This window comes from Phascolarctos cinereus, unplaced genomic scaffold (assembly GCF_003287225.1).
Source record: "Phascolarctos cinereus isolate Bilbo 61053 unplaced genomic scaffold, phaCin_HiC Scaffold_5;HRSCAF=322, whole genome shotgun sequence".
Classification (NCBI taxonomy): Eukaryota; Metazoa; Chordata; class Mammalia; order Diprotodontia; family Phascolarctidae; genus Phascolarctos; species Phascolarctos cinereus.
Window position 1 is genome coordinate 326,299,903 of NW_027555958.1, and position 16,818 is coordinate 326,316,720.

General features: G+C 45.8%; 1 protein-coding gene across 2 annotated transcripts in view; it reads left to right on the forward strand.

The window, feature by feature from the left end:
- The first annotated feature begins 765 nt into the window (after positions 1-765).
- Positions 766-16,818, forward strand: part of KIRREL1 (kirre like nephrin family adhesion molecule 1) — a 166,710-nt gene continuing 150,657 nt past the window's right edge. For both annotated transcript variants that reach the window (XM_020991446.2, XM_020991447.2), the window contains exon 1: positions 766-870. In XM_020991446.2, coding sequence (XP_020847105.1) covers positions 819-870 — 52 coding nt within the window. In that variant the 5' untranslated portion in view covers positions 766-818. The remainder of the gene's footprint in view (positions 871-16,818) is intronic.

A 16,818-nucleotide genomic window follows, 5' to 3' on the forward strand; every position in this document is an offset into this window, starting at 1 on the left:
GGGTGAGAAAGTATTCCCAAGCTTCCCAACTCCTTTACAGAATTTGCTTCCTCTTATCATATTCACTCTGTCTAGACTCCCTGCCCCACTCCAGGAAGAACAGGCAACCCAGCTCCCTTCTCTGGAACCCTCTCACGCCCTCACAGGAGCCCCAAGGCACACTGAGTGGGTAGGGGGAAGGGTCCGTACCCCACCCCACCCCCGCCCAGCGCCTTCAATGGTCCCGCCTTCTCCTTTTCTTTCTCCTTCTTTTGCTCCCCTCCTCTCTCTCGCGCTCTCTCTCCCTCGATCCCTGTTTCTGCGAGGTTGTAAGGTTTTGGTGTTTTTTTTTCTTTTTGAAGGGGAGGGGGAGGAGGGTAATGTGGGAGGTGCCGTCGGAGGAAAAGTAGACGTCAGGAAGAGGGAAGGAGGGAGGGGAAGAGGAAAGAGAGGGAAAGAGACATAGAGACTCAGAGAGACAGAGATATCGAGAGACAAAGTCAGACAGAAAGGGGGATTAGAGAGAAGCAGGGAGGAGAGAGAGAGAGAAAGAGAGAGAGAGAGAGAGAGAGAGAGAGAGAGAGAGAGAGAGAGAGAGAGAGAGAGAGAGAGAGAGAGAGAGAAACAGGACAGAGGGAAGAGTGTGTGTGTGTGTGTGTGTGTGTGTGTGTGTGTGTGTGTGTGTGTGTGTGTGTGTGGAGGGGGCGGGGGCGGGCGGGGGGCGGGCCCCAGGGCTCCCCCTCCTCCCCCCAGCCCTCTCCTCTCTCTCTCCCTCTCTCACTCGCCAACTCCGGGCCCCAGCCGCGGGCGGGCGGGCGGGCAGACGGCGGACGGACAGCATGCTGAGCCTCCTTGTCTGGCTCCTCACTCTCTCCGACACTTTCTCCCAAGGTAAGGACCCCCGACTTCCCCCACACTCGATCCCTAGTCCCTTGACCCTACGCCTTGGGACCCCCTGTCCTCCTCCTGCTGGGGGCGAGGGGCAGCACGCAAGACGGGGTTCTCGGGAACGATGGGGGAATAGTACGGTTACACCCTCCCCACTTTGCGCCCAGCTTGAGGATGGAGGTGGTGGTGGGAGAGGGGAGGCCACGAGGTGGGCGAGGTGGAGGTCGTGGAGCAACGGGGGAGGGGGCGATCAGAGTGCAGAGGCAGGGGATGAGTTTCCCTTTTGATTTCTCCAAGTTGCTTTCTCTGGCTATGCGGAGGGATGGGGCCAGGAGGACCAGAAGGTTTGGGGATGATGATGGGGGTGGGAGTAAAGAGCGGATAGGACAAAGTGATCCCTACATCCCCCAGGGTTGGAGGACTCACACTCCATGCACCTGGAAACCGGTCCTGAATGTGGCCAAAATCCTGGATGCCTGGGTCTTAGCTAAGGCACAAGGATTTTCTGTTGTCTGGGGTTATTAGAGTATGGGAGGGGTCTTGCCCTTTGTGGGGGTAATTAACTCTGGAAACCCCCTTAGATGTAGGGCTGCCCCCTCTCTACTCCAGCTGGGGCTCTGGGGGTGAGGATGAGAATGGGGGTAGGGAGAATCTGTAGCCACAGCCCTAGAGCTGACTTGACCATGGTGGGTAGAGTTGTTGAGGAAGCTCTGGTTATTATCTCTGGCACAGAAATTGGGTATTTATTTATTTTGTTGAGGGGGGTTGCCAGCCCCCCACCCACCCAATTTTGCAGTTTCAGCATGTGTTGGTGGCTTCCGTTTGCTTAAACCTGACTTAGAAAATGAGTGAGAGGTGAGGGGGGGGGTTACCCTGGAGTCTGTGGTCCTCACTAGAGGGCACAGGAAGATGCTTATGACTTGAATCGATTCTCTGGTCATAAGGGTTGGATGTGGGAAGAGGGGAAGGGTGTCATAGTGACCCTTCTTCAGGTAGAATGTGTAACTTGGGACAAGGACCTGTGGAGTAGGGGGCCTGGCCCGATGGGTCTGGTTGTAAGGGACAAAACAGATACACAGATCTGGACACACTGAGACAGACAATGAGTCACACACATAGACACTGAGACATACAGACACACTGAGACACATACTCAGTCGAGCAGACAGACTCCTAAGAAGCAGATACAGAGTCCTACCAAGGTACATATATCCACGGGGCTAGAATGAGATGTAGAATGACACATGAACTTAAGACATGGACCCACACAGAGAGTGACATAGATACATACTGAGATACACAGTCACACAAAGATACACACATGCACAGAGATACCCACTCATTAACACTCATACATACCAATACACAGTCACATTCTGATTCTCCCTCCCAAGCCACACATACTCCATGAAACAGATACAAATGAACACATCAACAGATATGGGCTTACACATATATATACACAGAGACATCTATGGATACTCCCTTAAGAGAGAGAGAGAGAGACAAAGAGATTCAGACCTATAGACATTCATGCATATACCTACAGAGACATGTAATACACTGCAAAATGGAGGGGCTGATCTTTTATTTATTTATTTATTTATTTATTTATTTATTATTTATTTATTTCTGGTGATGGAGTTGGGAGAGGAGGGGAAGGTAGTCGAGGTTAGGATGCTGGACTGGGGGTTTGCTCTGCCCACTGAGTTATCTCTATGAGTGTTTATATGTTTGTGGAGTGGAGTGTTCCTCCTTCCTACTTCTGAAAACAAAAATTGGCTAGGGTTGGGCTAGGGGAGGCCCGATTCCCTGTTCTCCTTCCAAAGGGCATCAGTCCCTCTCTCCCCACCCCCCCTCTGGAGGGGAGAGGCAGCACATGGGTGGGGGTGGGGCTGGTGCTGAGGCAGAGAGGGAGACCAAGGCCAGAGCCAGGGCCCAGCCTGGCCAGTTAGCAAAAAGTTGGAAAGATGACTTAAGTTCTGACTTTCCTCAGCCAGGCTGCTGAAGAGGGAGGGGACAGGCTTGGGAGGAATTGCTGCTTGGGTCTGTGGATAGGGGTTGTGGGGGAGGGGTTTATGTGCCATGTCCATTCTCCCCCCCCCCCCACACATACCAGCAACATGGATGTGCCTGAGCCTCTAGGAACAAAAGCACAGCTTGCAAATAGGAGAGACATGTGGATTGCATCGAGGACGGAAATGGTCAGAAAGAGAAAAAGCATGTTCTCTCTCTCTCTCTCTCTCTCTCTCTCTCTCTCTCTCTCTCTCTCTCTCTCTCTCTCTCTCTCTTCCTGGAAGGTGTGTATATGTTTCTGTGTGTGTGGGCTCCACCACTACTACCCACCAAACAGGAGGCAAAGGCAACACCATATAAATGTGTTATGTTTTATTGTAGTATTGGGAAGAATCGTTCTTTTTTGATGAGGGGGGAAACCAACTACAATTAAGGAAGAAGTATGGGGGGGCTGTGGATTGCTGGGAAGTTTTTGGGGTGTGTGTGTGTGTGTGTGTGTGTGTGTGTGTGTGTGTGTGTGTGTTTGTAAGGGGTGATAAGGCATCAGGAAGGGAAGGAGGCAGTGGGATGACTGGGATACCTTGGGTGGGTTTAGAATTCAGAGCAATCTTCAGATTCCTCAATCTCTGGTGGGGGGTTGGGCAGTGGGAGGGAAAATGAATGGTGGGTTGCCAGGGGGTCCCCATGGTGGGGGTAGGGGGGATGGGGAGAGAAGAGGAGACAGTAGGAGAAGGGTATAAGAGGGAAGGGGAGAGGAGAAGGGGGCACACAACTGGGGAGAAATAAAATTCGCATTTAAAAAATTTCAATGGGCTTCATCAATCTTCATTTTTCACTAAATAATTTTCTGTATCTTATCTAAATGAAAACCATTATCCTTCCCCCCATTTCCATCATGTGCCGGCTCCTCAGACTGATTGCACTGAAAATTGAAATATTTATTCATTTTCTGGGAGATTTTCTCACTCCCCGGTCTCAGGGAGGAGAAATTGAAAAAGAAAGATTAGAGCTAATCAGAGCAATGTGGGATGACAGGCTCGCTGGGGGCCAGAGCTACCTCCAAAGGTAGCCCCCCCGGCTTCCAAGGGCTCTTTGGACTGATGCTTTAGGGTGCTTGCTGTGGGGGAGGAGGGGGAGGCCATTCTGGAATCCTAGAATTCAACCCTTTATGTGCTGTAGCATCCACAGGGAGAAAGGCAAGAGGGGTTTGGTGACCCTCTTCCCCCAACACAGCCCACCCTGACCGTCCCAGACTCTGAGATGAGGTTGGAGGGAGACAGAAAAGAAACACAAAAGAGGCACATTTGATAATTAGGACTCTCCTGGTTTCTATTCCTGATCTTAATTCTTTACCTTCCCCCTTCCACCCTTTGCTGATGAGGCATTTAGAGGCTAATCTTTCGGTCATTCATCGAACTGGTCCTAGGCATGTGTGGGCAAAGAAGTAGGAGAAGATGTGCCCCTTACCCCAACTCCCAACCCTGGTAGTCATTTTTTTCAGCTTGGCATAGAAGGCTTTGGATTTCTATTCTCCTGGAGGGCTGCTTTTGGTTTTTTGTTGCCGGGGGGGGGGAGTTGGGAAAATCTCTTCTCTCCCCTCCTTTTGGATGAATATCAACCATTACTCTGAGGCCTGCTCTCATTAGGGGTAGGGGGGGCCTCAATCTTCCAAGGGCCTCAGATTCTCACCCTTGGCTCCAGTTGTAGGTGACTGAATTAAGTGCCCAATGTAAGTAGGGACCATGTCTTTTATTCCTTGGATACGTATCCTTATAGCCCACAGCACTGAATTGGGCCCACCACAATATTTGTTAGTTGACAATTAATTGATTTGATCATTGGCATCACTGCCTGCCTCCTTTTGGTAACAGAATTCTCTTGCCTTTCCATTAAAGCCCCTGGAGATAACAACTGGACATTGAGGTGACTGGACCCTTCCTACAGTTCCTCTGTAGGGTTCCATTCTTCTCTCTCTCACCTCCCACTGCCACTTCCTCAGCTTTGTGCCAAAGTACCCTTCCCACCCTGCTACCACTTGGGATGATCAGTCACTGCAGATTTGTTGCCATTTATTTAGCATCTACAATGTGCCAGGCACTGTGCAGCTGGGAATGATGCTTCAGGTTTTAACTGACACAGAAAGGGAAGGGGATGGCCTCTCAGAAAATGGTTCTTGAAAGGTCAAAGGATCATAGATTCTGAAGTTGAAGGGATCTCTGGAAGGGGCTCAAGGATGGCAAAGTGAAGGAGGCTAAGGCTGCTAGAACTTGTTTCTTTTCATCTGTTGGCTTTATAATAATTTTATTATAATTTTATAATAATTATAATAGCAATTATATAGTGCTTTAAGGTTTACAAAGTGCTTTACAAATGTTTGCATTTCAGTGTCTTGGTAAAAGTTTAGCTTCTGGCAGAGGTAGGGATCAGGTAACTCACTGCCTGCCCTGATGTAGATCCCTGAGCATCTGGGAGGACTCCCAGAACAGGGTCAACCCCTATCTCCTTCTCAACCCACCCCAACTCACCCCATCTAATGATCAACTTCTAAGCTAGCCTGGTCTTGGCTGGGTAAAGACTGGGAGTAATATTTATGAGAGACTGACTTCTGTGCCCCATGTAGAATATTACTGCTGAATTTAAAGTTATTGTGCCAGCTGTAGGAAGGGAATGGGGAAGGCCAACGGTCTCCTATTCTTTGCCTTACACACCCCACAACTGGCATGCAGGGCAGTCTAGTTTGGACTTTCCTGAGCCAGTGGCTATTTCTGCTAGTGTCCTTCCTCCCTTCAGTTCTGTCCTCCTACTGTATCCCCCCCAGACCTTTCCCTGCTCCCCAGACTCCATCCCTCTCCCTCAGTTTCCCCTTTGTCTCTGCTCTTCCCCAGAATGTCTTCCTAGTCCTTACCTCTTTCCCCCAGCGTGCTCCAACTCTCACTCCCCCTGTCACCTCAGCCCCCTGCCCAGTGCCAGTCACTTTCTCTCCCAGGTGCTAAATTGCTACGAGATACAAAGCGCCTGAAAACAACCTTTGGGCACAGGGTGGGGGTGAGAACTTTAACCTTCCATGTTTTTCAGTCGCCTATAATTGGAGCATTTTTTCCAGGGCCTGGTTCTATCTGTGGCCAGTGGACTGGGATGCACAGTTCTCACCAATCCCCTCTAGAGCAGACAGAAATTATGCTCCCCTTATGTGCTCCTCTTCTTCCAGGTCCTGCTACCCCAGTCCCAACCAGAAGCCATGGGATAGATTTCTTCCCAAATACTTTGCTTCCTGACAATATCCTGTGGCATAAGTCCCTGGGGAGAAAAGCCTTTCCACTCTCTTAGGAATTCCCCGGCTATAAATCAGGGTTTGATAAAGAATATCTTTATAGGTCTTGAAGTTGGATGGGGGCAGGGAGAAAGAGAAGGAAGAATTACAGTAGGAGGAATAAAAGCCTGCCTTCTTTGCCCTAAGACCTGGCATTGGGAAGGGAAATGGGGCATCTAGGAATAAATGAGAAAGAAGAAACTTGAATACAGAGTACAGATCAAAAACTCCTCTTTTCCCAGCTTCTTTGTTCTCTCATTGCCCCAAGGCCTCCCTCCCCAGTGCCTATCCAATCTGCTGGGAATCCCAAAACAAAGGGACCGGTCAGTATACAGAGCCAGGGTCAGATGGAGAATATACGGAGGTGCTGCTTCTGGGGCAGCTAGGTGATACAGTAGATAGACTTAGGTGTCTAGAGTCAAGAAGACTTGAGTTCAAATCCTTCCTCAGATACTAACTATGTGACCTTGGGTAAGCAGCATCTGCCTCAGTTTCCTCATATGTAAAATGGGGAAAATAATAGCACCTACCTCCCAGGGTTGTTGTGAGGTTGTTGTGAGGATCAGTTGAGGTAAAATTTTAAAAAGATCTGAGCACAGTGCCTGGTCCATAGTAGGCACTATAATAACATTAGCTATTTTTCCTCCATTCCCTAATTCAGGGACTTTAAGGAGCCTAGATGGAAGTCATTAAGACTGCTATCCCTACCCCTTAATACATATTTGAGCCCACACACACATGTAAACATGAGCATGTTTAGCATCAAAGAATCATAGAATATCAGAACTGGGAGGTACTTTGGAGGTCATGCTCTCCATTTTACAGATAAGGAGCTTGAGGTCAGATAGGTGAAGTTATCAATGTTCACACAGCTAATGAATAGAAGAACTGAGATGTGAATGCAGTTCTTCTAATGGTGACAACTCAGCCATCCAAAAGGATTCCAGGGACCTGTCCTTTTTCAGGGTGGGACAAGACCATGGGTAGTGGTTGTATGAGTGGAGAGAAAGGTACCTAGGGCCAATGCTTTTTTTTTTCTACATCAGCAATGTATCCAGGCCCACTCATGAACACATGCACATGTTGTCCTTACTACAAGTCCGTTATGTACCCTATTATAGACTGTACTCCAGTGTCTACACCTGTGGACATGCAACTCCCATGGTTTATCCACTTGTACACCCGTAGAGTACTACCTGTTTCTCTTTTGGCATCAGTGGGCACCAGAAGCTCTTTAAGGGACCAGCCTTTGTCTTACTTAGTCTCTCTAAATGGTCTTCATGCACAAGAAGGGGATGCAAATGCAGTGGGAGGGTAGAACTATACCCAGGGGATGACAATGGAGATCACAGGCTCTAGGCTCTACAGTGGATACTCGACACGCTCCAACAATATAACGGAAACCGTAGGTTGTATGTTAATAGTAAACCATAGCGAGGGCCTATTGGACCAGCCTTAGGGCTCAAGGCAGTGATTCAGAACTGTAGGAGGCCTTGCATCTTTCTAGCCAACCCTCTTATTTGAAAGAGGAAGAAACTGAGGCCCAGAGAGGACTATATGTTTTTCCCAAAGTGATCCAGCAACAGAGATGAGACTAGAACCCGGGGCTCCTGTCCCTTTCGGGGGCCCTTCCCATCTAAGCATGATACCATTCCTGGGTTACATTCAGATCTCCCACTGTGTGACCCTGGTCCCTTCTCAGCTGGATGCCTCTGTTTTCCAGCTGTGATAGCTTCCCACCCCAGATACACAAGACAGTGAGCTATCGTTAAGTGCTTTGAGCTCTTGGGAGGAAGGCTGCTCTATCTGTGCCAGATGGGGCTGAAGATCACATTCGTGTTCTCTCTCCTGGCCCCCAACCCTCCAACCTCCCGACTTTTTCCCTTCCTCCACATTTAATTTCTCCAACGACTTTTATTAACCTCTGTCATCTCCAGGGGCTAGAGCTTCATCCCTCTCTGCTCCCTTCAAGCCCATTTAACAAAATTGTGATCGTATTGAAATAAATGTGTCTTCCAGCCAGCCCGCCTCTCTGGGATTAAAGGTCTTAAATCCAGGGGTGGAAATCTTGAGCTATTCCTGGCAAATTCAGTTAGTTTCTCTGTAGAGACTACTGCTGCTTCTTCATTCATCTTGGGTAAGGATGGGAAGTTAGGTTTGGGTGGGAATGGCTTTGGGAAAAGACAGTGGGGTAGGAGAGTCCTTTAGTGAGGGGCAGGTATAAAGCATACCCCAGAAGGTCATCGGGCATTTACTTAAATGCTTGTAGAGAAATCTGTGTTACCTTTGAAAAGTAGGTGGTGAGGTATAGAAGCCGTGTTCGATGAGCCCAGTGACCTGGTCCTAAAAGCATTTGCCTTGGTTGCTCCTGAGAAGTTGTCCCACCCAGCTCAGAGAGAGAATGCCAGGATTCTTTTTAATGTTGTTTATTCTTGAGGTTTTTCCTCTAAGCTTTTTCATTTCTCTCCTCTGGCATGGGAGAGCAGAAGCCTAGAGAGGATGCAAAATGGGAGGGCCACTGGCCACTGGTGGGATAATAAGCAGTGTAACTGTGCATGGAGTGTTGGACTTGGAGTTAGGAAGACCTCAGATCAAATCTGGTCTCAGACACATATTAGTTGTGTGACCTTGGACAAGTCACTTCACTGCTCTGTGCCTCTGTTTCTTTATCTGCAAAGTGGAGATGATAATAGCACCTACCTCACAAAATTGCTGTGAGAGTCAGATGAGATAACATATGTAAAGCACTTTTCAAACTTTAAAGAGCTATATACCTGCTAGCTATATTTTCTTGGGCTAATGATGTCATCTCTCTGGGCCTCAGTTTCCTCACCTTTAAAATCAGACTTTTGGACTGTCATTCTATGGCCCTTTGACTCAGTTTCAGTCCCTGTTCTTAACCTGATGTATCCTTTGGGGACAAATCACTTAATCAGTTAATCAGTTAATAGGATCTACTATATTCTAGTCACTTTGTCAAGTACTGGGAAGAGAAAAGACAAAGTCAAAACAATCTCTGCCTTCAGAAAGCTTCCATTCCAGTGGAAAAGACCACACATAAACAAGTAAATACAGAATATACACAAGTGATACAAGGTAGTTTTGGAAGGGAGGACCCTAGCAGTTGGTGGAATTGGGAAAAGTTTTATGTAGAAGGTAGCAGTTCAGTTGGGTCTTAGAGGTGAGGAAAGGTACATTCAAAGCATGGGGGATAGCCAGTGCCAAGACACAGAGGTGGAAGATGAGATGTCACATGTGAAAGGCTGTTAACAACAGATTACAAAATGCATAAAGAAGAAGAATGGGTAAGAAAACTGGAAAGGTAGGAAGGGACCAGGTTATAAAGGACTTGAAACGCCAAGCAGAGGAGTTTATATTTAATCCTAGAGATAACAGGGGGTCAGCAGAATTTATCGAAAAGAGGTGGGGGCAGTGACGTGGTCAGACCTTCAATCAGGTCTGGTTTCTGAAGCTCTGTTAAGGATACAATGGGGTGGGAAGAGACTTGAGGTAGAGGGACCAAATAGAATGTCACTGCAATTGTCCAGATGAGAGGTAATAAGGATCTAAACCACAGCATTGGCCATGGGAGTGGAGAGAAGGGAATCTATGTGAGCACGGGCCCTGAAGTCAGGAGGACCTGAGTTCAAATCTGGCCTCAGAGCAAACACTTGACACTTAACTAGCTGTGTGACCCTGGGCAAGTCACTTAACCCCAATTGCCTAAAAAAAAATGTTGTGGAAACTGAAATGAGATTCGGCAACTTTGGGGATACTTGGGGTGAGAGTGAAAAGTTGAGTATGATACTGAAGTGACTGGTGGTGCTCTCAATAGCCTCAGTTTCTTCTTCTCTAAAAAGAAAAGGGCATAGGAAGCAAAAGACATATTAGTTGACTGTTTATTCTTTGCCTTAGAATTGTTCTAGGCATTACATCATGATACTATCAGGAGATAATATGGCATATAACAGAGTCCCTTCCCTCAAGGAGCTTACAATCTTATTAGGGCAATGGCACAAACAAAAACAAAAAAAGAAAAAAATAGATAGGCAACAGTGTAAGGCAGGGTATATAAATGACAATTCATAGGACTGGGAACCTTAAAGGTCCTCTAATCCAACCCTTCCATTTTACAGATGAGGAAACTGAGGCCCACAAGTCACATAATATAGTAAGGGAACTGGGACTCAAACCTATCACTTCTGAATTCAAGCCCAATGTTCTTTTTAACACACTATGGTGCCTTTTTATAAATGCCTTATTATAGGCAGGAAGTAGCACTTACTGTCAACACCAGTCAGCAGTTGAAAGGAAGAAGACATTCCCTGCTGTCTTGGAATTATTGGAAGACTTCCTGGAGGAAGAACTTGAGTTTTTTGCCTTTGTTTGTATCCTCAGCATTTAGCACAGTGCCTGGCATGTGGCGTTTATTCACACTTGTTGATTGATTGGTTGATTGATTCTGCCGCTTTGAAGGATGACTTGAATTTGAATAGTTGGAGGAAAGGGGAAGAGCACGCCTGAAGGGGGAACTGATAAAGCTAAGGAGGCAGGGCTATATATATTTCTGGCATGCTTGGGGAACAGTGAATAGATCAATCTGGCTGGAGCAAAGAGTCTGCATAAGGGAGTAAGCACATCACTACTAAGAGGTTAGTTTGGAAGATATGTGGGACCCAGATAGTAGAGAGCCTTGAATAACTCATTAAGGAGTTTGGACTTTATCCTTTAGGCAGTGGGAACCCTTGGCTGGTTTTTGACAAAGGGTGTGACATAATGAAAGCTCTTGATAAGATTTGTTCCTTTCCCCACCCCACCATAAAACTTTCACCTGCCAGTAAGCTCAGGAAATGACTGAGGTAAAGAGATGCCCAGAGTTTGATGGAGTGGGAAGTAGTTAGCAGTGGGAATCCTGAGACTCTGAGCTTTGGTCTTGCCATCATCACTAACTAGATGTGTGACATTGGGCAAGATTAAGAATAAGTGGCATTTATATATACATCTAGGTGGTGGAGTAGATTGAGTGCTAGGCTTGGGATCAGGAAGATCTGAGTTCAGATCTGAACTCATATCCTGTCTGTGAGAACCTGGACAAGTCCCTTAATCTGTTTGTCTCAGTTTCCCCATCTGCAAAAAGGAGATGATAATAACACCTAACCACCAAGGTTGTTGTGAGGATCTAATGAAATAATATGTGTAATGTGCTTTCTAAACCTTAAAGTGCTCTATAAATGCTAGCGATTGTTGTTTATTATTGTTGTTATTATTAGTATATACCACAAAGTTCAATGTGATCTCTTTTGATCCTCAAAACAATCTTGTGATGAGTAAGGTGTAGCTCAGAGACATCTCAGTGGTCACAGTTATTAAATGTCAGAGAGAATTGAGAAGTTAAGGAACTTGCCCAGAATCATGCAGCTAGTATCAACCAATCAATAAACATTTATTATGCACATACTATGTTCCAGGCATTGTGCTAAGTTTTGAAGATATAAAAAGAGAAAAGAGACAGTCCCTGCCCTCTGTTGTTTTTTTCGTCATCTTTTAGTCATGTCGGACTCTTCGTGACCCCTTTGGGGTTTTCTTGGCAGAGATATACTGGAGGGTTTTACCATTTCCTTCTCCAGCTCATTTTACAGATGAGGAAACTGACGCAAACAGGGTTAATTGACTTGCTCAGGGTCACACAGCTAGTACGTGCCTGGGACTGGATTTGAACTCAGGAAGATAAGCCTTCCTGACTCTAGGGCCTGCACTCTATCCACTTCACCACCTAACTGCCCCTAGGAGTTTATAATCTATGGTATATATGTATCAGAGACAGAATTTGAACTCAGGTCTTCTTGGTTTTGAGACCAGCTCTCTCTCCACTATAACATACTGCATTTCATACAAGTGAAGGAAGCGATTAAATTCAAGGCATAGGAGAATGTCATGGATGGAAACACTAACTGCCAGATATGGGATGGGGAGGAAGAGGTGATGTCTGGGATGAAGGGATTAAAGTCAGGGAGAGGAGGGGTACTAAATATTAGCAGTGGAGGGAGGGAATACAAAGATGCCTGGGACTAAGTAAAGGGAGAGAAAGGATTAAATATGGGGGAGGGGTGGAACTAAGTACCAGGAATGGGGAGACCAGGTACAAGAGGGTTTTGTACTCATCTGTAGGGATGGGGGCACTAAGTGCCACAGAGGAAGAGGCTACGTGCCAAGGTCGAGGAACCAAGTTTGGGGAGTGGAGTGACAGTATGTCTTTTCCAGGGGCAGGATTCTCAAAGGCTGAGGGCTCACAAGGGCAATCCTATTTATGAATGGCCCCTTCTGATAATGCCCAGCTTTGCCCCACCAGATGCTCTAGATGAAGGAGCTCAGGAAGTCAGGCTCCAAAAGAGTTGATTTTTTTAGAAACAAAGGCAGGTCCGATAAAGCTTCTCCTTTCCAAATCTCCTAGCCCCTATGTCCAGTCTCTACATACACCTCCCCCCTCCCCGACAAATCCCCCGACTTCACCCGTGGAGCGCCAATGGCTCCAATTTCTAAATTAACTTTGTCCTTGTAATCAGCTTAGCTGAGGATTTTTTCCCCCCTCTCTGCCTCCTTCCTGAATTCTCCCAGGAAGGGCCTGGGGCTCTCCTCACTCCATTACCCATCATTGTCAAGCCACAAGATGCTTTTAACTGCATCTTCCCGTGCCTTCCTTAACTGGGAGGTTATTAACAGTAAAGGGGCTGAGAAGGGTAGAGGAGCAGGGGCCTTCAGGGGAGGACATACTCCAAGAAGCCAGAAGGCAGAGACAGGCACAGTAGAGCCTATGAAAGAGAAATTGTTTCTCTTTGTTCCTTTCTATCTCATAGTTTCCCTCTCCCCCTTTTCTATCAACATCACCATCATAATCATCATGTCTAACCCTTCTCATTTTACACGTGAAGAAACAACTGAGGTCCTAAGAGTAGAAGTGACTTCTCCAAGATCACACAGGTAGTAGACAACAGAGCAAGGACCAGAACCCATCTTCTCTGATTCCAAATCCAGTGTTCTTTCCAGCCTGCCATGTTACTTAACTTGCTCATTTTCTGGCTAGCAATGCTGATTTAGTCTAGTGATTCATCAGAATAAACCAGCTAGTAATATCTGAGGCTGAATTGGACCTCAGGTCTTCTTGACTCCCACGTTGAGTACTCTAATCACAAAGCCACCTGTGGAGACAGCCTTGATATTCTCTTTGCTTTATAGCCCCCAAGATGATTTTCTGTTGTTCAGTTGTTTCAGTCATGTCTGACTCTCCGTGACCTCATTTGGGGTTTTCTTGGCAAAGATTCTAAAGTCGTTTGCATTTCCTTCTCCAGTTCATTTTACAGATGAGGAAACCGAGGCCAACAGGGTTAAGTGACTTGCCCAGGGTCACATAGCTAGTGAGTATCTGAGGCCATATTTGAGCTCAGCTCTTTCTGACACCAGGCTGGGCGCTTTATCCACTGCACCACGCAGCTACCCAAGATGATTTTTAGTTCATCCGGACCACAGGATCCTGTGATGGAATCTAAAAAATGAACTTTGTGAAAACAGTGTGTTATATACTGTGGAAAGAGCCCTGGCTCTGAACCTTCCTGCCTGTGTGACCTCCCTGGGGCCTGTTTTCTCATCTGCAGCATTACAGGATTAGACTTCATGGCCTCTGAGATCCCATCTGGCTCTGGGTCTGTGATCCTGTGGTCTACATATCAAGACTGACCTTCCCCTTGGACTCTCCTGGACGATCTCAGGGAAATTCCTCAATTGGTCAGAATGGTTCAGAGAAAAAAGCTCTGAACTTATAATCAATTGGTAGCACAGTGGATAAAGCACTTTTCCTCTAGTGAGGACAAATTCAGCCTCAGGCACTTACTAGTTGTGTGACCCTGGGCAAGTCACTTAACCTGTCTATGTTCCAGTTTCCTCATTTGTAAAATGGAGATATTAACAACACTTGCTTTCCCAGTTGTTGTGAGGATAAAATACAATATTTATAAAATACTTTGTAATCCTTAAAGCACTATATAAATGCTTATTATTATGAGCTGTAGTCATCAGATTGTAATGACTGCTTTCCTTATTATCCTCTTCTCATACCTGCTGCAGACTATGGAAAGCAAGTTCTGAAGACATTGTCCCTGCTCTGAAAGCCTGAAGTCTAAATGAGACAAGCTAATGTTGGTAGAAATGTAGAAAGCCAGGCAGTGAAAAAATTGAAATAGAATAATTCTCTATTATCCATGCCAGTGAAGGCATCTGATAGCCTGGACGTTCTAAGAATCATCTTGGGGGTTATAGAGTAGGGAGAAAATCAAGGAAGGCTCTCTAGGTGTCATAGTGATTAGACTATTCAACCTGGAGTCAGGAAGACCTGAGTTCCAATTCAGCCTCAGACACTTAATAGCTGTTTGACCCTGGATGAGTCACTTAGCTTCAGTTTGCTCATGTGAAAAATGGAGATAATAATAACATGTATTTCACAGAGTTGTGAGGATCAAATGAGATAACATATATAAAGTGCTTTGTAAACCTTAAAGTGCTATGTGAATATCAGCAATGATGATGATGATGGTTGAGGATGGAAAGCCAAATGGTTATTTACAAGGCAATAAAGTATGTGCATGCTTTTTTTTTTTAATCAGAAGATGCACCTTCCTAATTATGCTTGGCTCAGTCCAGTATTAAAATGTATTTGTTTCATTCCTGAAAACACAGGAACCCATGGTGGAAGGAAGTGGCAGGTAGCAGGTGGCAGAAGAAAGCTCGTCAAAGACCAAAAACATTTTGTGTACAATTTGAAAATTACATAAGTCCCCTACAGATAATGGAGAGTTAGCTTCTCTGTTTGAAGTCAATTCATCTTTCAGAACTTGGAGTATAGGGAATTGATAGAGTATGGAACTTCTTCTTGCTCCAAATGCTGAGCTTTTTGGTCATGTTTGATGGTGACCCTCCCCTCAACCCACCCACTGGTGAAGTATGACACTGATGAGTTACTTTAACCAACAGGATATAAGGAGAAGAACCATGTTAGGAGTCAAGGACTGGAGAAATCACTTCTGTGTTCCAGAGAAGGGCAGGCAAAGGGATGGTGGAGGGAACATGACACAAAAAACCAACATCTAGCAGGTCATACAACTGGCAATTCTTTCTCCCAAAAATTTCAACTCAGAATATCAGGGGATTTTTATCCTAGGGAACTATATCTCCAATTTTATGGTGAAAGTCAAAAGGAAACATTGGAGTCACTTCTTATAAACTCACGTCAGCTAACTTTGTTGTATTCCATATGCACCATGCCATAAAATGATGAGTATATTTTTTACATTGTATACAGAGGTTAGAGTTCTATGTGTTTGAGATATGGAGGGGGACCTGGGAAGAAAAATTAGTAACAACTCATTCATGTAATAATTGAAGGTTTCCAAAACACTGTACTTTGTTGTTATCTTTGTCGGTCCTTGGTTCTTGAAGAGGACCGATGATATCATAAGGGTGACATTAGACTCGTGCATGAATCAGAGGTGAGGCAGAGCTGAGCAAAGGCATCAGCTTCACTCTCTCTTTGGAGCTGCCAGGTGAAAATATTCCAGCCTCATTTTACAGATGAGGAAACAGAAATAAAGAAAGATGAAGCAACCTGTTTATTGGTAAGGAGGCCAGTAAGAGTAGCAATGGGACATGAACCCAAATCTCCTGACTCCTTAGGGCCAGTGTTCTTTCCACAGTACCACACCCCAAGTGCCAGGAGAGGGCATCTACTTGCCAGAAGAAATTTTCTATTTGCATCTGTAAACCTAGTCACAGGCCTGGTCCTGGAAACCTTTCTCAGCCACCTCTTTCTCATGCCTCCAGTCAATCCTTGGACACAGCTTATTCTCAATAGCTGCTGTCTTCTTTTCTCCTCCTTCATGCCTCCCTTTACTCCCAGCTGGGACCCATGTCAATGATTTTCACTGGAATTTGTTTGTTTACAATTTTTTAAAGCCCCCAGAATGAAATTCTTTATGAGAGGTTTAAGGAAAAAACACTTTGACAGCTGCATATCAGGGCCATGACACTTGGAATGAGGAAAGTGACAGGAGAATATAGCCAAAAAGGGAGTGGGGTGGGAGTGGAATTGTAGCTTCAGAAAGTTTGGAAGGATTGTTTATTGAGTTTATGGGCAATAAAGAGCAGTGGCTTTAGGAGGGGTGGGGGAGTTCTGAGTTCAGGGAGTGGGTCAGCCTTTTGGTAAATCAGTCGGCAATGAAGACTGAGTGTTCTCCACTGGCAAAGCCCAGCCCAGCATAGGAGGCAGGGTGGAAGCATAGAGTGAGGAAGACATTTCCCTTGCCCTCAGCAAAATAAGGGAAACAGGCTATCCCCTTCCCATCTGACTACCCTAACTAAAAATTACTTAATCAGTAGTCTATGTCACTACCTAAGCTATGACCTTGGACAAGTCACTTCCTTTTTCTGCCCCTAGGTTTTATCTATAAACTGGAGGGATTGGACTAGATTATCTCTAAAATCTCTTCTAGCTCTAAATCCCATGACTTACATCAATAAGTCCAGGTGTCTGCAATTGGGAATGCTAACCAAGACGTTCTGAAAGGCTGCAGAAAAGGTCA